This window comes from Hemitrygon akajei, chromosome 1 (assembly GCF_048418815.1).
Source record: "Hemitrygon akajei chromosome 1, sHemAka1.3, whole genome shotgun sequence".
Classification (NCBI taxonomy): Eukaryota; Metazoa; Chordata; class Chondrichthyes; order Myliobatiformes; family Dasyatidae; genus Hemitrygon; species Hemitrygon akajei.
In genome coordinates, this window is record NC_133124.1 from 110,756,377 (window position 1) to 110,781,784 (window position 25,408).

The window sequence follows — 25,408 nt, forward strand, 5'->3', positions numbered from 1 at the left end:
TGTGTGCTCTCCTGAAGTTAGCAATTTTTGCTGAAAGGAGTACTGTTTTAGCCACATCTCGAACAACCAGTGATGTCTATTGGGCAATACTAGTGTCTCACTTAATGGGTGACCTCTTTAATAGCAACAAATCTAACCCAGCCAGGGAGCTGAGATGGTCTGGGATATATCCTCTTCTCAGTACTACCATTAGTGGAGGTATAGGAGCCAGAAGACCCACATTCGATGATTTAGTAACACCTTCTTCCCCTCCACCATCAGGCTTCTGAAGGGTCCATGAATCCATGAAGACGACCTCATTATTTTTTTGCATCATTGATTTATTTTATAATTTATAGTAATTTTATGTCTTTGCACTGCTGTAAGATAACAAATTTCATGTCACATAATTCATATAAATCTGATTTGGATTTCCATTAACCTGGTCCTGGTACTGCTTGAAAATCTGCAGACTGAAAATGGATGAACTCACCAGATAGATATTCTGCCTCAATCCCAGCCACAGAAACGCGCAGGTTTAAGGAGTTCTCCTCCGCTGCCCTCACATGCACTATGCCTTGTAGGAAGATCTTACTGTTCTGGTCGATGTAACCACTGCTGTAGAAAAATGAGCCAGGGGAGGTGAAGCGGTGGGAGAAAAAGCCTACATGGAAAAAGGGAGATTTCTTGGTCAGCTTAACCAGCACAAAATAAGGAAAGCTCTGGCATTTATGTACAACCTTCTGTGATCTCAGGATCTCCACAAGCAATTGACAGCCAGTGAAGGTCTTCTGGCAAAAGACAGTGTGATAATGTGGGAAGCGGGGCAGAAAAGTTTAGGAGATCTTAAGGATTGTAGGAGTTCATTGGGAACATGGAGTGAATAAAAGGAAATGAGTGTAGGACTGGTGCAGAAACTAAGTGCATGAGGAGGAACAGGAGAGTTCTCCCCACACTCTGATTCCTCATCCAACATCACTTCAACTGATCATCAACTCATTTTCACAACATCGTTTGAGAGTTTTTTTTTTTGTTATCTACAGTGATTGCTCTTCAGAAGGACCCTGTGGGCTGGAAAGTTCTTTGGGACATCCCGAGGCTAATGTTAGGTGCTGGAGAAAGGCCAGTCCCTGCTGAACCATCTCCCCATGTCCAAGCTCAATTTTGTTCCACAGTGTGAATGAAATTATTAGAACACCCAGAAGAAATGCTGTTAAATCTGAAAAAGTAACCAAGGTAGCACAAGAGATTTTGAGAGATCCAGAGATCCAGAGCAACACACATAAAATGTCAGAACAGGCAGGATTTCCTGATGGCCACCCATTTTAATTTGACTTCCCATTCTGACATGTCAGCCATCTCCACTGCCACAATGAGGCCACACTCAGGTTGGAATAGCAACACTTCATATTCTGTCTGATGGCATGAACATTGATTTCTTTAACTTCTGGTAACTTCTATCCCCTCAGCATTCTCCCTTTTTCTATTTCCCATTCTGGCTCCCCTCTTGCCCTTTGTCTTCTCACCTGCCCAACAGCTCCCCCTGGAGTCCTCCTCCTTCCCTTTCTCCCCCCCCCCTTATCAGGTTCCTTCATCTTTAGCCCTTTACCTTCTCCTCCTATCAGCTGCCAGCTTCTCACTTCATCCCCCTCACCTGGCTTTACCTATCACTGGCCAGCTTCTCATTCTGGCCTTTCCACCCCCCTACCCTTCTTTCCAGTCCCAATGAAGGGTGTCAGCCTGAAATGTTGACTGTTTGTTTCCCTCCATAGATGCTGGCTGACCTGCTGAGTTCCTCCAGCATTTTGTGTGTGAAACAAAGATGAACTTTAGGCATATGACAAGGTCCTATCAGCTTGACTTTACCAGTTAAATTAAATGCACAGCTGGGGTACTTGCCTGCTGGAGTGCCGGTATTTCCACTGATAAACCCCCTGCCTTTGTAATTCACATCACTGGACCTGGAGACACTGAAGACTCGGTAGCTCAAGCCCTGGACAAGAGGTGGGGCCTCCCACCGCCAGTGGATTGTGTCCCCTACAAGGATATTGAGCACTGATGGATTCCAGCTGTACCCAACTCCTAGGGCTGTTCAAAAGAAAAGTAGTCAGCAGAGTAGCTTCAGAGATAAAACCAATTTGAATAATAAGTTTAGCGAATCAGAATTTGCATAATTTTAATCTTAATCTCTAACTTTCTTTCAATAAAGAGTGCTATATAGCTCTCAGTGCAAGGGCTCTCTCCCTAAACAGAACACATCACATTGAACAGATTACACATTTATTTTTGATACTTGTCACCAAGTGATGGTCTTTGAATTTGATTCAAACCTTTACCCAGATAGGGAAGAATGCAAATCTGGAGCCCCACTACTTACGGAAGGAAGGAGAGAGAGTTACCGACCAGTTGGCTGAATCAGTAGAAGGGAAAATGTTACTAAGGAAGTGATTTCAGGGCACTTGGAAAATAATGGCAGGATTAAGCAAAGTCAACATGACTTGACAGAGGAAAATAATGTTTGACTGATCTGAGCTTCTAGAGGTTATAACTAGCAGAATAGATACATGGGAAGCTTGTGGATAGGGTGTAACTGCGCTTTCAGCAAGTCTTTGAGCACACAGAGCACAAGGCATCAGAGTGGCACAGGGTGAGGACTGGTTAAAGAACAGAAAGCTGAGAGGGTGAATGAATGGGTCACTTTCTGGCCGGGAGCGGGTGTCACAGGTTAATGCTGAATGCTCGGCTCTTATAGATTCATAGCGTCATAGTTCAATACAACCAGTCAACCAGACCAGTCCATGTCGACCATGGTGCCCAACAGCTAGACCCAATTTTCTGCATTTTCCCCTAAGCACTGCCTTTCCACATACAGTACCTATCCAAGTGTTTCCTAAGTGATACCGTTGTACCTGCCTCAACTGCTCCCTGTGGCAGCTCAGTCCATATGCTCACTACTCTTTGCATGAAAAAGTTGCCCCTCAGATCTCTCTTAAATATGTTCCCTCTTACTCTAAACCTGTGCCTAGGACCCCCTACCCTGGGGGAAAGACTGGTATCATGCACCTTATCTATGCCTCTTAATTTTAACAGTTCACAATCAATGAGATGAAATGATCGGGCCAGGTGCAGTGCGTCTAGATTTACAATGCTATAAAGCAGAGTGAAGGCAGGCTTGTGAGGAAAATAGATAATTTGGAGTATATAGAGAGGTGGTGAATAGCTAAATTCATGGAGGCAGAAAATAATCTGAAAATGCAAATCTTTGGTAGAGGAACATTGAAGAACAGTGCACATTTAAAGTGAGAAGTTGCGAGGTGCTGGTGTTCAAAGGGAACCAGGTGTTGTTGTACAAAAATCACAGGGAGTTAAAACACAGATACACCAAGCAGCTGGGAAGGTAAATGGAGTATTGCAGAGGATTGAGTACAAGAGGAGAAAGTTCTTGCTCCAATTATATCAAGTCCAAGTGAAACTATTTCACGAACATTGTGTACAGATGTGCTGTCCCTACCTAGGGAAGGATGTGTTTGCGATAGAGGGAGAGCCATGAAGGTTCACCAGATTGGTTCCTGAGCTATCTGATTTGTCATGTAAGCATGCATTAAACAGACCCTGATCCTGTTTTCTATAGAAGTGTGAGAGGAAGTCACACTGAAGTATACAAAACTCTTAAGGAGCTCCAGAGTGTAGGTGCAAGGATGGTATTTACTCTAGCAAGGATGTCAGATCAGGGACCTTTCAGGAGGAGGTGAGAAGACATTTCTGTATCCAGAGGATAGTGAATTCTTTGGAATTCTTTCCCACAGAAGGCAGAAGAGATTCAGTTGCTGAGTAAATTCTAGACAGAGATCGTTGGGTTTTTGGATATTCAGGGAACAAAAGGATATGGGATAAGTGAAGAGAGTGATGTTGAGAAAGAGAATCAGGAAATCTGAATGAGAAGGAGGCTCTGGGGGCTGAAAGGCCAACTCCTTCTGTTTCTAATGTTCTGCTGTGTTCTCTCCCCAATGGGTGATCAGTCCAGGCGACCAGCAGGAGTCAAGGTTATTAGGTTCTTGTAAATTAACTACTGCAGAATGAAGGCAGGTCAGTGGAGTCAACAAGGCAGGCTAGTGGAGTTAAGATCTAGATCAGCCAGAACCTAATTGAATTGCAGAATAGGGTGAAGGCGGAGTGACCTGTTGCACTGCTCCGAGTTAGAACATGGAGAGATGGTGGGCAAGACAGAAACCCTCGTGAGGTTACCACCTACTTGGATGGCTGCCATTGTTGGTGATGAAGAAACTTCTTCCAGTTGAACCAAGAGCACACTCAATCACATTGGGTGAAGCAAAGGAAACGGGACATTGAACGGAGCCTGTAAACATCAGTGATGCAGAACAGAACAAAACAATGAGATTAGGTTTCAGAACAGGGTTAAAGTGGATATTTAGGTTAACAGAATTAAAACAGCTTGGTGAGAAGCTTTCAGTGAGAAATAGAGCAGCTTCTCACAAACTTACCAAGCTGGACAGTGTTATCTTCTGGGGTGGCACTGAAACCAGCCCCAGAGATAGTGATCGCTGTGCCCCCATAGAGCGAACCCAGCCGGGGTGTCATTCCTGTTACGCGCAGGATGTACTCAATCGAAACATTTGCAGTGCTACTGTGGAGAAAGATAAAGACCAGAAGACATAGGAGCAGAATTATGCCTTTTGGCCCTTTGAGTCTTAAAAGACAAAGGGGTAGTATCCATGTTTCATGTGTACTGGTGGTGGAGAGGAACGGTACCTGAATTCTGAAATTTGTTTCCACTGACATGGTACAACATACAATTACTCATGTGTCACACATTCAATATTTTGCAACCCAGGGTGAGATTCTACCTGTGCTGTGTGAACCGCTAAATGGCTCGCCACAAACATGCCAGTCTCAGTCAAAATGTCAATCAGCACTTGTGGGGGGGGGGGGGGGTAATTTGAATTTAAAATTGGTGAAAATGAGTATAACACCAAATGGAAGTATTCTGCTGGGATATAGAAGCCAGGTTCAGGAGGTTTCAAACCATTCTTGCTTGCGTCCTTGCAGCCAAAGGCTGTGATGAATTAGCTTATTTGTGAAGGGTTTCAGCCCTCTGAAGGGGGGCCAGATGTTGTTGGGAGGGGGGAGTGTGAGAGATAGGAGAGACAGGAGTTAGAGAGGCTGGGGATCTAGAGGATCAAGAACATGGGAGGGGAGAGAGGTAGAAGGTGAGAGGCGTGTGTTCAGGGTTGGAGATGCTAGGGATTCCAAATGCACTGTGTGTAGAATGTGTCTGATATTTTGCTTATCTCCTACAGAGAACCCTAAGGCCTGACCTACCTGTTAGGGGCACGTGTCTGTATGGAGTACGCTCCGGGGGGCAGGCTGGGCAGCTGACAGGTGATGTTGTTAGGCCACCACTGGAGGATCGGACACTCAGAGTTCCCAATGAATACACAACTGGCTCCAGATCGGTTGCCAAAGTTCGACCCATGGATCGTCAGACTAGAACCACCTATCAAGGCAATTTTTAACGTGGTTAGGTTGCTCTTTTCACCTGGTTCAAAGGTGATCAGTCTACCAGCGACCCCTGAGATCACTGCACCTATTGACCGCAGTTTGATGTCTTCCTTCCGCAGTCTCCTGGCCTCATCCCCTCCTCTTCCCAGACTTCCGACCCTATCCCAGGCCCCTCACTCTGATTTATTTCATTTAGTGATACAGCATGGAGCAGGTCCTTCTGACACCGAGCTCGTCTCCCAGCAACCCACCGATTTAACCCCTGGCCTAATCACAGGATAACTTACAACGACCGGCTAACCTTTGAACTGATACGTCTTTGGACTGTGGGAGGAAACTGGAGCACGCAGAGGAAACCCATGTACAAACTTTCTGACAGAGGGTGCTGGAATTGAACACTGACACCCTGAGGCAATAATGGCACCCTGTGCAGCCTCTTCTATGACTGTGAGACCTAATGTACAAAGTAGATTGGAGAACCGCTTTTCTCCGTCTGCCACAAAAGACAGGATTTCCCAGTGGCCACCCATTTCAATTCAACGTCCCATTCCCATTCCAACATGACTGCTCATTGCCTCCTCCACCACCACAATGAGGTCATGCTCAGACTGGAGGAGCAACACCTCATATTCCATCTGGGTAACCTCCAGCTTGATGGCATGATCATCGATTTCTCTGACATCTGGTAGTGTCTTCCCTCCCCTCCCCCTTCTCTCTTTGTCTATTTCCCATTTTGTCCTGTTGCCACCCCTTCTCCTCTCCTAACCTGCCCATCACCTCCCTCTGGTGCCCCATCTTCCTTTTCTCTAGTTGTTCACTGGCTGCTCCTGCAAGACTCCTCTTTCCCTGGCCCTTTACCCCTTTCACCTGTCACTTCCCAGCTTCTCTTTTCAATCCCCCTCCCCCAGCCACCCACCTTCCCCCTCATCATGTTTCACCTATCACCTGCCAACTTGTTCTCCTTCCCCTCTCCCCACCTTCTTACTCTGTCTTCAGCTCCCCTCCTTTCCAGGCCCGATGAAGGATCTTGGCCTGAAAGGTCATCTGCTTATTCCCATCCATGGATGCTGCCTGACTTGCTGAGTTCTTGCAGTACTTTTTGTGTGTGTAACTACCTGATCTATGCCTTTCACCAGCTCATACATCTCTGTCAAATCAGCTCACTTCTTCCTTTGCTCCAGGGAAAACAAGGCCAGCCTATCCCATCTTTCCCCATAACAAAAGTCCTCCAGTTGAGGCAACATCCTCCTGAAGACACAAGAGACTGCAGATGCTGGAATCTGAAGCAATAATCCGCTGGAGGAACTCAATGGGGCAAGCAGCATCTGTGGGGATGGAAGAATTGTTGATAGTGCGGGTGAAGACACTGCTTCAGGCCACATAGATCCTTTTCTTACAGAGATGCTGCTTGACCCTCTGAGTTCTCCAAGCAGACTGTTTATTGCTGAATGCCCTGGTGATTCTCCTCTGCATCTTCTTCAGAGCTTCTGAAACATTTAAGACCAACCACCCACAGACCTCAGACCCCATGCAAGTGACAGACATACCTGCCACATTGCTTGCTGTGGGAGTTATTTTCAAGATTACTGGCATTTTCTCTTCTGTGTAAGTGAAATTGAAGGGCAATGTGCTATGCATTTCATCAGTGAACACAGAGATGTTGGCCACTCCAGCCGCTGCCTGCAGAGAAAAAGGAAGGAAAGTGAATTAAAAGCTCTCTCATCATTTTCCTGAGCAGATGAAATGTAATCAAAACAGAAAGTTAAGTAAGCTCCAATAAAACCCTGAATAACTTCAACTACCACTATAAGGGATGTTGCATTATAATTAACATGAAGCCTACACCAGGAAATGTGATCCTAGGATTAGCGCTGGCACCTAATTCAAAACCAGGGCTGTGTGCATCAGTCAGTCTACCTGGTAATTATTCTCTTGAATCTTACACAAGGTTAACAGAACCTGTAATTCACACTATTAAATATTAATACCTCCTCTGAGCATGCTTTCAAGGATTGTGTGTTCGGGTGAAGTTAAGGACCAGCAGATGGCTTGAGACTGTAATTTATGACATCCAACAGAATTAGTTCCCCTTGCAGCTCCCCACTAGAGCTAACATTTATTATGCCTTGACATAATTATTATCATTCCAGACATTTTCTAACAGGGCTGATAGATGGAGACAGAAACTAGCTCTTACAGAGAATCATTCTGAGATGATGGGGCTCTTTATCCAAGGAATTCTCTGTCCTTGTGTAACACTGAGTGAATGCCAGGCAAATGTCAATGTGAAATTCCACGCACGCCCATTACAGGAAGTAGTATCCCTCAACAATAAATGGGTTCATTTCATTGCTAAAATCGCAATCATTCGATATATGTAATTACATAGGAATGTGTCTATTGTGTTCCAGTATAACATCAGTAAATCTACAGTTAGATATGCTATAAGTGAAAGGATGTAAACAATGGGAATGATATATCTGCATTTGCAGAGGATGTTCCCAGTGGGATTGTGAACTCGCAAGGTCGCACTATTTGGAGGAGTGCTGCTGTAGGGGCTTAGAGCCGGTTTACACACAACATTCACCTGTATATGGCAGGCAAGGGGGAAAGGGGGACAGGTATAGTGAGAGCCAGCAGCCAATCACACTCCACTACACACATATTCCTCCACTCAATCCAGACCCACTCTCCCACTGCCTACAGGAACCACAGACCACTCACAGCCGGTGTACTGCAGGTCATCTCACTGGGGCTCAGTGTGAGGAGATGGCAGGGCTTCTCTCCGACTAAAATTGTTGCACTGGGAGTGAAACCGGAGCCGGATATCGTCAGGATGGTCCCACCTGGAGCAGAAACAAAAAGGCCAGGAGAATTGATGAGAGCCTGGGCTCAAATTCCAGTGCTGCCACTCATGGCCCAGCAAGGGGTTGGTGCTGTAGGGTACATTCAGCCCTTCAAGCTATTCTATCATCGTACTGGACCCACTCCAGTGATCCACTTTCCAGCTGTGTTCCAATCTCCATACGTAACAAAACAACTGCCAACCTAACACCCAGACATTACTCTAGCCCTCAGCCTCCATTAATTAACTGTCACTTAGGGACTGGCCAGATGTCCACCACCTCTGAGCGAAGGCCAACACTGAGAAGGGTTTGCAGTGGAAAGAGTGAGCTGACTCCCATGCCTGGGGGTGGGGGTCAAAACTTCAGAGCATTTGTCTTCATCAACCATGAAGATGGCACATCAGCATCTCCACTTTCTTAGAAGTTTCATTGGCATTGGAATTGGTTCCTAAGTGTCCACGTTCCGGGATGCAGTGAGCGGCTTTTCTTGCACACTGTTCATACAGATCAATTCATTACACAGTGCATTGTAAACAAGGTAATCAAATAACAATGCAGAATAAATGGATATGGAGAGAGTGCATTGCAGGCAGACAATAAGGTGTAAGCTCATAATGAGGTAGATTGTGAGGTCAGGTTTTGAGTTTAAGTTTACCAGGAAACTAATTAGAAGTTTTATGACAGCAGGGTAGACCTGTCCTTGAGTCCGGTGTTATGTGCTTTCAGGCTTTTATGTCTACTTTCCAATGGAAGAGGGGAAAAGAGAAAATGGCTGGGGTGGGTGGGTCTTTGATTAAGTTGACTGCTTTACTGAGGCAGAGAAAAGCATAGATATGGAAGGTTTCCATGATGTGCTGAGCTGTGTCCACAACTCTGTGGTGTTACGAATGAAGGGAGCCAAGTCGCCCCCCACTTTTTGAGAATCGCAAGATCGCTATTATTTCGGGTCTGATACCCAGGAAATGAGAGAGATATACAGCATGTCAGTAATGAGAGAGACACAGGAACAGCAAAGGCAGTCGTTGAGACACCGCAGAATACACAAGGTGGAATGTCTCCTATTTGACAAAGAGAGAGATTACTGCTATTGTCTCTTGGAGAAGGAATTGTGTATTGAGTACTGTACTATTCATTGAAACCCCTCAGGGGACAACCAGAGTGGTCTGGTTGAGGGATTGCATCATCCCAACCTGATTGACATCTGAGACCCCGTGAGTGAGGATAAAAGAGGGTCTGGGGAAACACCCCTCAGACGCACCAGGAGAAACGCTAGAAATCCAGTGACAGCATTTTATCACGAAAGCCGGTGGGAGCTCGTGTGCGTCCTCCCTTGCCTGGGTGGTAGGCTCATCACGGAAGAACGGTTTAGCTAAAGGAAAGGTCACACTTGAACGGTCACACCAACGAGACACCAACGGATCGAAATCATAAAGGAAGGTTGGCAAAACCCGTAGTGATAACTGTTCCCATTCTCCTATCTCTCTCTCTCTCTCCAACAATTGCAACACAATGACAACCAAACGACGGCAGCTTGTGGAACTGCAGCGAACTTTATATTTCCATCGGACAATTCATTATCCCCTAGACAACGATAGAGCTTATTTCTTATTGATTATTATTATACCCGCACTTTTAGATTTAGTATTGACGACGTATATTATCTGTATATTTGCATTGATAATATTTTTGTGTATTTTTACTAATAAATACTGTTAAAAATAGTATCACCAGACTCCAATGGACGCCTCTATCTTTGCTGGTAAGTAACCCAGTTACGGGGTTCGTAACAACTTGGGGCCTCGTCTCGAGATTTGATACCAAATTGGAGGGCCAGTGAATCGGGCTTTTAAGTCCAAACTTGGATCTGGTTGCGTGGATAGCCAGACGGGAAACCTGCAAAGATGGACATAGACAAATTTATAAAAAACCCGACTCCGGAGGCGCTAGAGGCTGCCACAAAGACAGACTTGGTAAATATTGCGAAAGGACTAAATCTCGCAGAGATGAGGTCGTCAATGAAAAAGTTGGAGATGCGGAGGGCCGTAACTCAGCATTATATTGAGAAGAATGTGTTTTCGGCTGAGGTAGTGGTACAGATCCCTGAAAAGGTACCAGCTAGTGGGACGGCTCAGTTAGAGTTGGAAAAATTAAGGTTGGAACATGAAATTAAGTTAAAACAGCTAGAAGCAGCTGAAAAGGAGAAGGAAAGAGCCGAAAAGGAAAAGGAAAGAGCTGAAAAGGAAAGGGAGTATGAGGAGAAGGAGAAACAGAGGCAACATGAGCTGGACCTGGCGAAGTTAAGGAAAGAGCGAAGAGCTCAAGGGCCAGACCGAGAGGAGAGATTTAATGTTAGTAGGGAGCTTAGGTTAGTACCTCTGTTTGAGGAGACGGATGTTGATAGTTATTTCTTGCATTTTGAAAAGGTGGCAGTGAGTCAGAAGTGGCCCAGAGATCAGTGGGTGGCGTTGTTACAAAGTGTGTTAAAAGGGAAGGCACAACGAGCATATGCGGCGTTGTCTGTGGACGAGGAGGAGTATGAGAATTACGAGGAAGTAAAGCAGGCCATTCTTTGGGCCTACGAATTGGTACCTGAGGCCTATAGACAAAAGTTCAGAAATTTAAAGAAAGTGTGGAATCAGACGTATGCCGAGTTTGCCTATGAGAAGGGTGTGCTCTTGGATCGCTGGTGTGCAGCAGAAATGGTGGAAGAAGATTTTCGGCGTTTAAGGGAGTTAATTCTGATTGAGGAATTTAAAGGTTGTGTTTTGGATGATACCCGGATGTATTTGAACGAGAAGCCGAATAAGTCCATATCCGAATTTGCCAGGTTCGCAGATGAATATGCCCTAACCCACAAGACAAAGTTTTCCTCGAATAAAAGTTACCAGAAAGACCGTGGGAATGGTAGAGAAAGCCCGCCGGCTGAGGCAGAGATTCAGCTGGGAGCTAGTGGTAAAAATAAGGAGGAAGAAAGGCAAGATGGCAGGAGAGTTCCTGGCTTGACCTGTTTTACTTGTGGAAAGGTGGGTCATATTGCATCTAAGTGCTTTGCTCCAAGGAAGGAGACAGGAAAAGGGAAAGCAGCAGTCCCTACAGGGTGTATTGTGTTGATCAGTAAATCGACCAGAAAGCCCCAGGTAGACAGAATACGAGAGGGGCGTGAGAAATTTATTTCAGAAGGGACCGTGTCTGTGAAAGAGGGAGAAACGCCAGTTCCAGTGCGGATCTGGAGTGATACTGGAGCTGAGCAGTCATTGATTCTCAGTAAGGTACTAAATTTTGGTCCTGAGACTGGAGAGGTAGCTTTGAGAGGCATAGGAAAAGGGACAGAAGCTGTACCTTTGCATAGGATCATTATAAATTGTGATCTGGTATCTGGACCAGTTGAAATAAGGGTGCGATCAGAATTCCCGAAAGAAGGCGTGGACGTCCTTCTTGGTAATGATTTAGCAGGTGGTGACGTGTGTTCAGCAATGAAGCTGACGAGCCAGCCTGTAAGTGTTGAGGACCCGCCCCTAGATTCCAAGATCTATCCTGCATGCGTGATCACTCGCAGCATGTCGAGAAAGACAGCTGAGAAAGAGACCAGTTTAACTGAGTCCTGTGTGGATTTGGCTGAGATGTTTTTACTCACCCTGTACCAAGAGGGGTTAGGGGATGGAAAAACAGAGAGTAGGGAGGTGAAAGAGAGTAAAGGAGAGGAGGTAGACCTACCCTTAGCCAGGAGGAAATTTATAGAGGCACGGAGTAAAACTGAGAAACAGATAAAGCTGTTAGAAGGTCCAGGGTTGGACATGGATGATCTGTCTGGCTTGACAGAACTGTTTGAAGAAGTTGAATTTAAATGTGTTCCCGATAATGAAATAAGGGCAGTCCTAGATGAAAAGGATGCCGTTACGTTGAAGGAGTCTGCTGGGTTAGCAGATGAGGTTGTTTCAGCCCGCAGGGTTGAGTTTACTCCGGGAGGGAGTTGCCCAGAGAGTAACTGGGAGGATCAGGGGAATTTAGAATTTGAAAAGGGGATGGGTATTGAAAGCCTGGAAGAGGCAGAAGTCCCGTTTGAGTGTGTTCAAGATGTGGATGCACGTGGTACTGAACCTAGTAATGAAACTCAGGAAAAGTCTGAGGTATCTGATTCAGTTAAAAAGGAATGCAGTCCTTTTGGGTCAGATGGACTTGGTTCAGTGAAGAAAGGGTTAACCTTGGTACTAGTGGGAAGTGAGAATTCCCAGTTGTTTGTGTTAGAAGGTGTGTTAAAAGTTAGTGAGGGGATAAAAGGTGGTGAAGTGAATATTATTATTGAAGGGAAGGGGAAAAGTGTAGTTCCTAAATTGAATGAAGAAAATTTAAAGTCTGGACTGGTGTCAGAAGCAGTAACCAGGCTGAAAGAACAATGGCTTGATACGAAGGTGCCTGCGAGTCAATTACAGGTTGATTTGGAATGTAAAGGTGCCCCATGCGCTAATGTTATTCAAGGGTGTGCTGTGAAGAGGCAGACTTTGGAAAGTTGTTTGAACAAAGAGGGATCACTTGCAGATATTAAACTGAAAACTAACAGAATGAAGGGTCCTGAAGATAAAACTAATGACTTGCTTAAAAATAAAGAATTGTGTGGGAGTTCAAAGGATGGGCAAAGTTGGGAAAACATTGTTGATAAAATAACTCCTATGAAAGGAGCATGCAAAAGCCTATTCCACATTGGTACGCAAGCCAACCACGTGGGAGTTAACTGGAAGAGGGGCGAGGGTTGATGGGATGCCACTTTTAATAACAGGATCCGGTTTTAAGGGATTTCGACAAAGCATGTAAATAATAAAGACAACACCATGGAAGCTTGACTGTTAAGTTTGAAAGTAAAATAAAGATTAATATTTGCATAAACTTTTGTAATATACATCTAAGCTAAGATCACAACTCTCTAGTTTTGTTTTGCTGAAGAAAAGGAATAAAAAAAATAGGTGGTTATTAAATTGGAGTCTGATGCTACAGGAATTTATTAAGGTACAAGATATTAAGATATTAAAGGAAGTGACAATGTAATCGCTAACTGTTTAGATGCTGAATTGAATGTATAACTGTATTACTCTGTAGTGGAAAAAAAACTTCTGTATTGTGTTAGATTCTGAAATTCTGTAAGACTCTGTAGTAGTTAATTTTTACCTGTGGTAAAAATCCTTAGAAGGATGGGGGTGTTACGAATGAAGGGAGCAAAGTCGCCCCCCACTTTTTGAGAATTGCAAGATCACTATTATTTCGGGTCTGATACCCAGGAAATGAGAGAGATATACAGCATGTCAGTAATGAGAGAGACACAGGAACAGCAAAGGCAGTCGTTGAGACACCGCAGAATACACAAGGTGGAATGTCTCCTATTTGACAAAGAGAGAGATTACTGCTATTGTCTCTTGGAGACGGAATTGTGTATTGAGTACTGTACTATTCATTGAAATCCCTCAGGGGACAACCAGAGTGGTCTGGTTGAGGGATTGCATCATCCTAACCTGATTGACATCTGAGACCCCGTGAGTGAGGATAAAAGAGGGTGTGGGGAAACACCCCTCAGACGCACCAGGAGAAACGCTAGAAATCCAGTGACAGCATTTTATCACGAAAGCCGGTGGGAGCTCGTGTGCGTCCTCCCTTGCCTGGGTGGTAGGCTCATCATGGAAGAACGGTTTAGCTAAAGGAAAGGTCACACTTGAACGGCCACACCAACGAGACACCAACGGATCGAAATCATAAAGGAAGGTTGGCAAAACCCGTAGTGATAACTGTTCCCATTCTCCTATCTCTCTCTCCAACAATTGCAACACAATGACAACCAAACGACGGCAGCTTGTGTGAACTGCAGCGAACTTTATATTTCCATCGGACAATTCATTATCCCCTAGACAACGATAGAGCTTATTTCTTATTGATTATTATTATACCCGCACTTTTAGATTTAGTATTGATGACGTATATTATCTGTATATTTGCATTGATATTATTTTTGTGTATTTTTACTAATAAATACTGTTAAAAATAGTATCACCAGACTCCAACGGATGCCTCTATCTTTGCTGGTAAGTAACCCACTTACGGGGTTCGTAACAGTGGTCACGTGCAGAGCAGTTGCCATTATTCATCCAGAATTTGAACTGATCTGTATGAACAGTGTGCAAGAAAAGCTGCTCACTGTATCTCAGTACATGGACAATAAGAAACCAACTCCAATGCCAATGAGACTTTCTATGGTGCATCAATAAAAGTTTGCAAGGGTCGACAGGAACGTGCCAAATTTCTTTAGCCTTCTAAGGAATTACAGGCACTAGAGAGCTTTCTTGGCTGTGGTGTCTACATGGTTAGATCAGGACAGGCAACTGGCAAAGTTTACTCCTTGGAACTTGAAGCTGTCAACCCTCTCCACCTCAATGCCATTGATGGAGAAAGGAGCATGTGCACCACCCCTTCTCCTGAAGTCAATGACCATTTCTTTAATTTTTCTGACATTGAGGGAAATGTCACTTATGGAGATCCAGCAGTCATTGAGGACTCTGACAAGTGTACAGTGGAAATCATTCTGACTGGTTGCACCACAGCTTGGCATGGGGACTCCAAAGTGCAGGAATGCAAGACGCTGCAGAAAGTGGTGGACTCAACCAGTTCAACCATTGGTATAGATCTCCCCACCATCAGGAACATCTGCAAGAGCCAATGTCTCAGAAAGGCACCATCTGGACCATACCCTCTTCTCAATGCTGCCATCAGGCAGAAAGTACCAACAGCCTAAAGACTCACACATGTTGGTTCAACAATAGCTTCTTCCTCACTACCAACTGTTGCTTGAACCAACTTGAAAAACCCTAACACTAGCTTGGTCTGCATTTCTTTCTTCTGTCAGTCTTACACAAGTGTAATTGTTTATTCTATCATTAAGTTACATGTAAAGTTTACGTTAACTTATGTTTGTTGTGTTTATAATGTTTTGCAAAAGCTAATTTTCACAGCATTTATACACCTGGGTTTGTATGCCATGGAAATAAAGTCTTGATCTTGGTCTTCCCTGGCATTGGTGTGAGTAACCCCAGGCTGGTGTTGATGGGACAGGCTACACATCAAAGCACTAGGATTGCATCTTTCTCTGCACAGTGAGTTTCATACAGTATATCGTGGTGTTGTCTGCAGAGTTCACTAGAGATCTGGAGGCCAGCAATGACTCTGTAAAGGGCAGATCTCTGTGAGCTTTATTCATGATTGGGTAAGCAATCTACATGTAAAAAAAAAATCACTTTTTTGGGATAGGGCCTGGGCCTCAGTGGATAAGAGATTTACTCAACCCATTAACAGCAGTTATTCAAGTGGAGGAACCAGGAGCCATGCACAGATTAGGCTAGGTACAGGCATCTGTAGTCATCAACTGGCCAGACATCCAGGAGTCATAGAAAGGCCAACACGCTGACTGTACCTCTCTGCAGCCTGTTACAGTCCACTTCAGTGGCCTGTAATTCATCACCCATATCCTGTACACCTAAATCTGCAATTAAAAAGGCAGTCCACTTAAAGCACGTTCACTACAATAGAATCTGAGGCAGGGTCTCAATGCAAAACTTTGACAATGCATTTCCCAGTTTCCACCCCCACAGATGCTGTTCAACCCTCTGAGTTCCTCGTTTTTGTGTTAAATAAAATGTTAATGGATGAGTAAACATAAGCTGAGTGAGACTGGTTGCATACAGCAAGACAACACTAAGGTCTCTAAAATTCATCCTCTGGAAAATTTATTGCAATGTCTAGCATGGTTTGATCCCTGGCGCACCTAGTAATTACATGTTTCACACACAAAATGCTGGAGGAACTCAGTAGGTGAAGCAGCATCTCTGGAAGGAAATAAGACCGTTGACTTCATAGGCTGAGATGAGAAGTCTCTATCCATAAGGACATCAATCGTCCAATTTTTGGCTATTTGTTGCAATTTTAGCCACCTTGTTAAACTGCTGCTCTGTTTCACAGTGAAATTTGATGCCCAAGTGAGAGCAACTCATGCGTTCTTGTTATCTTAGAATTATGCCTGCAATCAGAATGAAATAAAAAGCTCGTGTTACCGAACATTTTACACAAAAGCTGCTGGAGGCCATTTATACTTTCAGCAAGTCTAATGAAAACAGGTGAACCTCACACAAAATGTAGTCTGCTGGGAACTTCAACCTCAATATTAATGATTTTTGATCGACTTAAGCACCTGTGCGCTACTCATGCAGAGGTATAAGTATTCATGAACAGTGAACTAAATGGCTGCTCATTTATTTTACAGTCACTACCTTCTGCACTGCCCACGGAAGGAAAAATGCCAGCAACCTCCAGCTCATAGGTGAAAGTGAATGTCTGGTTGCCCGAGTGCTTTGCCAAACCAAGTGCGGCGATGTAGACAGTAACCGGAGCCACTGTGATGTTGGGTTGCCCGATCAGACAGGTCATTTCTGTATCTAATGGTAAAACAAAAGAGAAATCAAGTCATCAAAATCAATCAACACCAAGAGGTGATTCTTCCCTTTGCTATAACCCTCCAGAGTGAATTCAAGTGTTACTCCAACTATTTACCGTAATTGCCCAGTCTGATTTCCTTTAATTGCCAACATTATTGCTCCCTTTGCACCCTCCTCTGAGCTCTCTCTGCTCTGTCCTCTAGCCTATCACAGAACTCCCCTTGTACTCTTCTCCAACTTCTTTCCCTGGATGTTAATATATGTTAATCTCCAATTTAATTCTAATTCTGATGAAAAGTTATTGTCGTGAAATGGTAATTCTCTGTCTCAGCAGACACCCTGCCTGGTCTGCAAGCATTCCCAACCCTTTCTGGCTTCATTTCAGATTTACAGCAAGTGCAGAACTTTGCTTCCATGTTTGAATAAGCCACAAGTCTCTGTTAATATCCACAATGTGTCTTGGGATCACATCGTATCTGGCTTAACCTCTCTGGTATGTTTTGCTCAGTCACAATCCCTGTATGTTCACTGTTTGTTGAAGTGTGCTGTCATACCGCATAAAAAGTCAAAACACTTGTTTAAGTCATGAACCAATTACAAAAAGACTTCCAAGAATGGCTGATTAAGTGAGTTGAAGAGCAACACTAACTTGTCCACTGATCCACTCCACAATTCCAAACCCAGTGATCCAGTCCTCAGCCCCAGTAATCCACTTGCCTAATCCCATACCCAATGATCCACTCCCACTCCAGGTGATCCACTTGTCCAATCCCAAACCCAATAATGCACTTCTCAATCCCAGTGTTCTACTCACCTAATCCTGAGCTCACCAATACATACAGAGGGGGAGTAGGGGAACATTGTTACTCACAGGCCAAGTGTGAATGGAGTGAACTGCCACAGGGAGAGTCAGGGACAATCGTACCTTCAATGGGAATTTGGAAACATTTGGGGTTCAACGAGATGCAGACAGCATGGGGGCATGGAATCACTAAAGGCAGCTGACTGATGGAAATATGACCTCTTCCTATGCTTCTAAAGAAACCCAGGAACAATTCCTTCCACAGCTGCCTGGAGTTTACCATCCCACACTTACACCTGTCCCACCAGAGGAAGGATTCACTGGTACTGACTCCTGTATGTGGTGAGACACCAATTCCAGGATTTACCCCCACTCACCCCAATGGTTTCATTGGCTTTAAGCAGCAGCTCACCAGTCAGTCTTGTGATTGGACATTTGGCTCCTCCAACCAGAACCTGGGTGGTGTCAGTCTCTGAACTGTTGGCGAATTGGAAGCCTGATATAGTCAGGACTGTGCCTGAAACAGAGGAACCTGCAGGAGCAAAGGGCAAAATTACACTTTGGTCACAGTCACTGCAGGCTTGAGGTGACTGTGCCCATGGTAGAACACGATGAACCTGCAGTTGGAACATAATAAGAGGAAACACGGCAAGAGTAGTCTATTCAGCCCCTTGAGTCTGCCCCAGTGATCTGGTCATGACTGCAATGCCAGACTCCTCTCACAGTCCCCCAGAATGTCAGACATGGCCTACCCACTGACTCCTCCTCTGCAGCTCTCTGGGCAGAGGATTCACAACCCTTTTGAGACAATAAATTCCACCTCCTCTCCATCTGAAATAGGCGATCCCTTGTGCTGAAACCCTGCTCCTGGTTCTAGAGGCACAGGGCCGAATGGCCTATCCTGTGCTGTACCGTTCCATGTTCTGTATGCTCATCACACAAAGTAGGGCCAAAATCTAAACCTCATGCTGGGGTAACCCACTGAGACAGGCGCAAGAGGCAGATTATTGATCAGAAAAGGCGTTAGTGCTGTGGAGCAATACTGGTATTTGACAGATATTGTTCAATTGAGTGGTGGAATCTACAGGGGACAATTGGCCTCTCCCCTGTCCCTCTCCCACTCCCATCGCTTGTGACAACCACCAGTGTTTTAAGGGTACACCTGCTGCAAGTAACTCAGACACAACCGGCCTTTGGATAGTCCCTGAATTTACACCAAGTCCCTGTGGTTTGATTACATACCTCTGCTGGGGCTGATGCCTGTAATGACAGGGGTTTTCGCAGAAGTCCATCTATATCCACAATCCCCAGAGCATTTGCTGGGAATGCCGTTGATGAAAACCTGAACCTGTGGGGAAGGAAAGGACATGAACAGCCAGGTGGTCCTGATAGGTATGGAACTGCACCGTGAAGCCCACAGGCGCCAACTGTTGTGAAGAGGCACAAGAGATTCTGCAGATGCTGGAAACCTTGAGCAAAGCACTCAAAATGCTGGAGGAGCTCAGCCTCTATGCAGGAAAATAAACATCTGATGTTTCAGGCCGAAACTCTTCATCAACTGTTTATTAACCTCCAGAGATGCTACCTGGCCTGCTGAGTTCCTCCAGCAGTTTGTGTGTGTTAGTTGTTATGAAGCTGGTGTTCCTGTGAGGCAGCAGTGTTCACCACATACACTTGGGTTTGATCCCAAACTCTAGTGGTGCCTTTGTGGAGATTATATATTCTGAGTTTTCCCTTGGCGCTCCAATTTTCTCCCACACGTCAACAACATGCTGGTGGGTTAATGTGCCTTAGTATATAGGTAGATGATAGAGCCATGCTCTCTTCTCACTGCTGCCTTCGGGAAGAAGTTTCAGGAGCCTTAGGTCCCACACCACCAGGTTCGGGAAAAGCTCCTTCAACCTGGATCAGCATGGATAACTTCACTCACCTCAACTCTGACCAGTGGACCTACTTTCAAAGGCTCTGCAACTCATGTTCTCAGTATTATTTCCTGTGTTTACCTAATTATTTATTATTAGTTTTTTTTGCTGTTTTCAGTTTCCCTTCTTTTGGTTGTTTGTCAGTCTGTGTGTGTAGTTTTTCCATTGATTCTATTGTTTTCCTTTGTTCTGCTGTGAAAAGGAATCTCAGGGTAGTACGTGGTGACTTACACAAACTTTGATAATAAATTTACTTTGACTTTAAGTATGGGAGGAGTTGATAGACGTGAAGGGAAAAATAATCCACAAGGATAATTAATAGGAATGTGATTGCTCTGGGTGTCATCGTATGTTCATTGGACCAAATGGGCTTCTTCTGCTTTGTAAGGCAATATGGAGTATTCTTTTTGAGACTGGAAGGTGAGCTGGTTACAGTGGATGTTCAGAGATGGGTAGAACCGGTGAATTCTCCTGCAGGGACTGAAAACCTCTGCTGCCCAACTGAGAAACCTGATCTGTAGATCTAACACAGACCTTGTCAGTTTGGGATGAGGATTACTTCCAAAAGTTAAAACTATGATCCACCAGATCACCTGGGAAATGTAACCCAAAGCAAACCCTGCAGCTGCTGAAAGAGAAAAGAACACTGAAAACATACAGCAGGTCAGGCAGTGTTTGTGGACAGACGAAGACCTTTCATAGAACTTGGAATGTTAGCTCATTCTTCCTTTCCAAAGTTGCTGCTGGTCTGTTGAGTGTTTCTGAATTCTCTGTACATGTGAGAGAAGGACATTGCTCATTGCTGGAAACCTCAGAGCATTATTAGAACCCTGCAGTTTTAAAGGACACTGACCTAGTTCATGGTAAGACGACATATGCTTTCTGCACTAAGCAGCAACAAATGGAAGTGAAACACTCAGCTCCCAGTTACTTCGGGTGTGAGGTGTGTGCAGCTGTATGGTGTTGTGCTTTGTATCTTAGAAGGGTGAAGGGATCTGATGGTGAGGTGGGGATGGTGTGTGACAAGAGGGTGTATGGAGAGGATACATGAATCAGAGACAAACTGCTCATGGGGATATCAGGATCGACAGCTTCACATTGCAGCGAAATGGAAAAGCTCCTATAAGTGGATTCGAGAGCTTAACTAAAAACTTCAGGATTGAGATCAATAGATTGCTGTAGGGGATTTTTATTCCTAAATCTTTTTTTGATATTATTGACTCCAAAATATCTTCTTATCTGTGGCAGAATAAAAATCCTAGACTAGGCAAAAAATATTTACAGAAGCCTAAGAAGGAGGGCGGTTTGGCTTTGCCAAACTTGAGATTTTACTATTGGGCAGTTAATATACGATATTTAATATTTTGGACACAAGAATCGACTACAGCTGCTTGCCCACAATGGGTAAATTTGGAATGTAAATCTGTACAAGACTTTTCATTGTTTTCAATTTTATGATTTTCATTTCCTTTTTCTTTATCTAAATTGAATAAACAAATAACTAATCCTATAGTCAAATATACATTGCGAATTTGGTTTCAATTTCGTAAATTTTTTGGTTTGAATAAGTTTATTTTATCATGCCCTATAATATCTAACTATTTTTTTCAGCCCTCTTTTATGGATCAAGCTTTTCTTTTATGGAAAACAAAAGGTATAACATGTTTTTGTGATTTGTTTTTGGATGATAGCGTTATGTCCTTTGAACAGCTATCTAATAAATATAATTTACCTAAAACCCATTTTTTTAGATATTTGCAAGTTAGAAATTTTTTGTATAATGAGTATAATTTTCCGAAACTATGTCCATTGGACATTACGGAAAGAATTTTAGCTCTGAATCCTTGTCAAAAGGGTTTAGTAGCTGTCATTTATAATATGATCATGAAAATACAGCCAGAAGTATCAGAAAAAATTAAGAAGGAATGGGAAGAAGAACTTATATCCACTGAGCAGTGGGAGAAAATTTTACTATTAGTCAATTCGTCCTCTATTTGTGCTAAACATGCCCTAATACAATTTAAGGTTGTACATAGAGCTCATATGTCTAAGGATAAACTTGCTCGATTTTACTCTCATGTTAATCCAACCTGTGACAGATGTCACTCTGATGTTGCTTCATTGACCCATATGTTTTGGTCTTGCCCTTGTTTACAAAATTACTGGAAAGATATTTTCAGTATTATTTCAAGAGTTCTGAATATCAATTTCTAACTGCATCCTATTACTGCAATTTTTGTTTTACCAATGGTGGATAATAGTCGTTTATCCTCTTCATCTCGACGAATGATTGCATTTGTTACATTAATGGCTAGAAGATCTATTTTATTGAATTGGAAAGAAATTAATCCTCCAACTATATATCAGTGGTTTTCTCAAACTATCTCTTGTTTGAGTTTAGAAAAAATTAGAAGTGTTGTTTTTGATCCTTCAGTTAAATTTGAAGAAACTTGGAGACCATTTATTCAACATTTTCATATGAGTTAAATTGTCTTTTCCTAAACCTCACTTTTATTATCCTTAATTATTTGGATGGGGGTTCGGAGTTATTGGCACTACTGTATGTATCTAACATTATGCAATGGCCCATGTTGGTTAGTGTGTTTTTTTCTTCTCTATTTTTGTTTTTTTTTCTTTTTGTTTCTTTTGTTCATAAATACTATGAGTTTGGGAGGCTATATATATTGATTATTATATATTTGAATGTCTGCTTAAACTATCAACTATGTACTCTCAAACACTTTGTATTCATGTTTCATTTATGTTTGCTTAAAAATTAATAAAAAGATTTAAAAAGAAAGATTGCTGTAGGGGAAGGATGCTGGGGAATGTGAAGCAAAAATGAATAAATGGACTTGGAGTTGGAGTTAGGGTAAGGGTGAGCTATAAAAGGGATTGGGCTATGGGTTATCTATGGTCTAATTGTCTATATATATCCATATCTCCTTACAAAGCAGGCTTGAAGGGCAATACAACTCTAACCCTACCTCAGCAACAGAACACTACAGACCACTCATCGCTGCTTTTTGTTGCACTAATGCTTTTTTTTTCTCTTTACTGCTCGGCACAGTGTACACTCTGTGCATGGTCTATTCTGCTGAGCCTGTGGTGATGCTGCAAGCAGGTTTTACACTGTACCTGTACCTCCCCGTGTCTGTACACGTGACAATAAACTCAACTTGTCGAGCTTCTCTGCCATTGTGTGGTGAAGTTACTGAGCTTACCTGGGGCAGAATGTGTGGTGTGCGGAACAGGTCTCCAATCAGGCGTTGACTAAACTGACCTCCACGCTTATTCTCAGTGACTGAAATTCCTGCATTGATGCCGTGAACATTTGAATCATTAACCTGCAACACAGGATCAGCAGATATTTCAACATCTGACACTTTTGGTGTTGCAATCCAATTCTGGTTATTTGAATTTATCCAACAAATTTCACCCGGAGTTCCTGGCAGCAGCTCCTTACGTTCCCATAAGCAGGATCTGGGCATTGTGGTGAGACCAGCATTTACTCCATTCTTAATGCCTTTGAGAAGGTGAGGGTAAGCTGCCTCCTGTTTCTGCTGAAATCCTTCAGGTGAAGGTGCTCCCAAAATGTCATCAGCTAGGGAATCCCAAGATTTCGACTCAGTGATGGTGAAGGAATGGCCAACATGCAGAAGGACTCAGAGGGAACGGGATACCTGAGCACTAGCTGTCTTGCTCTCCAAGTGGGAGAATCATGGATCAAAAGATGACACATGATAGGATGGAGAACCACGATTGAGAAGTGACACTGGAGTCACTCACTTAACGTGAACAGGGGCCAAATGGGACCCTCACAGTTATGGCTAGTGTTGGATAACCTATCCCCAACGGCCGGTCTCAATCACATCCAATACATCTGGTCAGACCAGCTACAGTGTTGAGAAGTTCACGAACACAACAGAGATGTGACAAGGATAAAGCCAATTGGACCCTTGTCCAGATCTGCCTGGTTCCACCATGGTCAGAGCAGGAGATTGAACGTTGTGTTGTTTTGTCCCACTTGGGTCTGCCTCTCACCTGGAGCATGGGCTGATTTCCAACCTTGTTCAGCCACGTCACCCTCCAGAGGTACCTCGAGCAGCTGCCTGTCCCCCACACAGCCACAGTCCCAATCTCAGGAATGCTTTGCAAACTGTACTGCATTTCCAGGGTAGAAATATCGACTGGCAATCCTTCAAAACCAAAAAACAGACATCAGGGTGGTGCAGAGGACCAGGAATGTATGGCAATGCATCTCCTCTACAGCCCAGTATCTCTCCAGCTCCCCAGTGATCAGCACCCCCTCACTGTGGAAGTGTCTGTTCTGGTCCTGGCAGCTGGTGAGCTGGGGTTTGCTGTTGGAGATGTTCTTCTCCTCTCACCTTTCTCTACTCCCCCTCACCTTGTCTTACTTACTACCTTCTCAGGAACAGCAAAGGTCCTCGTGGTTGTTAGTGGCAACCGTTTAATCCTAAAATGACACCTAACATCCAATCCCCTGCTGGAATACCTTCCCACTCCCAGAGGCCCGAGAGCGATCTCCCTCCCTCCGTCTTGATTCCACCTGATCCCTCCGGTAACTCCAGTAGCTGGGTTGGTGGGTGGGGAATCTGCTGCGACTGTGACCCCACCTATTCCCTATTTCATGGCAAAGGACTGATTGGACAGTTTGTGGTGCTGTTTGTCCAGGCTGAGGGTTCTGTGGTGGGTGCTCACTCTGAGTCTTAGTTGGGATGTAGTCCAACTAGTCTGCAAGCACCGACCGCAACCTGCCTGGACAGTGACTACAAGGTTCAGGAGTACAGATTGAACTAACAATGCGCAGGCTCAGACTTCAGGGAATAGGATCAGATTCCAAGCCTGAACCCCAGCGGGTGATAGTAACGGGCAAGGCTGTACTGAAGTGAGGCAGAAGGTAAAAGTGAAGCCAATATCTCTGAGGTTTTACCAGGAAACAAAACAAGTAGAACTTGTTTGCTGTTCCTTTGAAAACTGATCAGTGTGTCTGAGCTTCATCCACAAGACATAAACATCGCAGGCTGGGGGTGACAGGACACACCTCCCATAGGCTCAGAGGATGATACGTATGTGGAATGAACTGCCAGCAGCAGTGGCTGAGACAGATACAATAATAACTTTTAAAAGACAGTTGCGCAGGTACATGGATAGAGAAGGTTTAGAAAGTTATAGGCCAAATGTTGGCAAATAAGGTGAGCTTGAATGAGGCACTTTGGTCAGAGCGGACCAGTCGGACTAAAGCTTGTCTTCATGCTGTATGACCCTATAACTCCACTATGCCAGTTTACCAGATCCAGAACTATCCCAGGGTGTGGGACTTTACCAATGGAACATCCCAGACTTCACCATGTGACAAGGTTTCCCAGCAGGTAAGCAGATTCAGAGCTGGTGTCCAAAGCCTTCTGCTCCTCATTACTCACCCTTCAGCAGCTGACCGTAGGCCTGAATGTCCATGGTGCCAGTGATGGGAGGAGATGCTGCCTCTCTTCTCCACACTCTTATAATGGACCCGCTGGGCCAGGTGGATCCCCTGTAGGCAGCCATGTCCTTAGAGCTGTTGAATGCAATCTAGACAAACAGTAACTGCATGCGTTATACTTCCCAACACAGAATTCTGACCCTGTCCAGGGCTTCTGCCAATCTCTACTCAAACAGAGGTGGGAAAGCCTGAGAGCCACAGTCTGTCACAGCCAACAATACCAATGTTACACAGATCCACAGGGGTGCAGTAGGATAACAGGGAATGCCCTGGGAATTCTTGCTCGGAGGGAGGATACAACACTGAATCAGAACTGAACCCTTACACCAACATGTCATGTACACCACCAGTGGCTGGCAGACACATTTTAC

The 25,408-nt window shown here is 44.2% G+C and overlaps 1 protein-coding gene across 1 annotated transcript in view; it reads right to left on the reverse strand.

Moving 5' to 3' along the window:
- pkhd1l1.1 (PKHD1 like 1, tandem duplicate 1) overlaps positions 1–25,408 on the reverse strand; it is a 144,546-nt gene that overhangs the window by 79,127 nt on the left and 40,011 nt on the right. Inside the window, 13 exon segments of the mRNA XM_073069876.1 lie at positions 473–643; positions 1,879–2,067; positions 4,232–4,336; positions 4,482–4,624; positions 5,320–5,494; positions 7,047–7,179; positions 8,224–8,345; positions 16,646–16,810; positions 18,025–18,144; positions 18,855–18,960; positions 22,759–22,881; positions 23,579–23,733; positions 24,979–25,126. Coding sequence (XP_072925977.1) covers positions 473–643; positions 1,879–2,067; positions 4,232–4,336; positions 4,482–4,624; positions 5,320–5,494; positions 7,047–7,179; positions 8,224–8,345; positions 16,646–16,810; positions 18,025–18,144; positions 18,855–18,960; positions 22,759–22,881; positions 23,579–23,733; positions 24,979–25,126 — 1,855 coding nt within the window.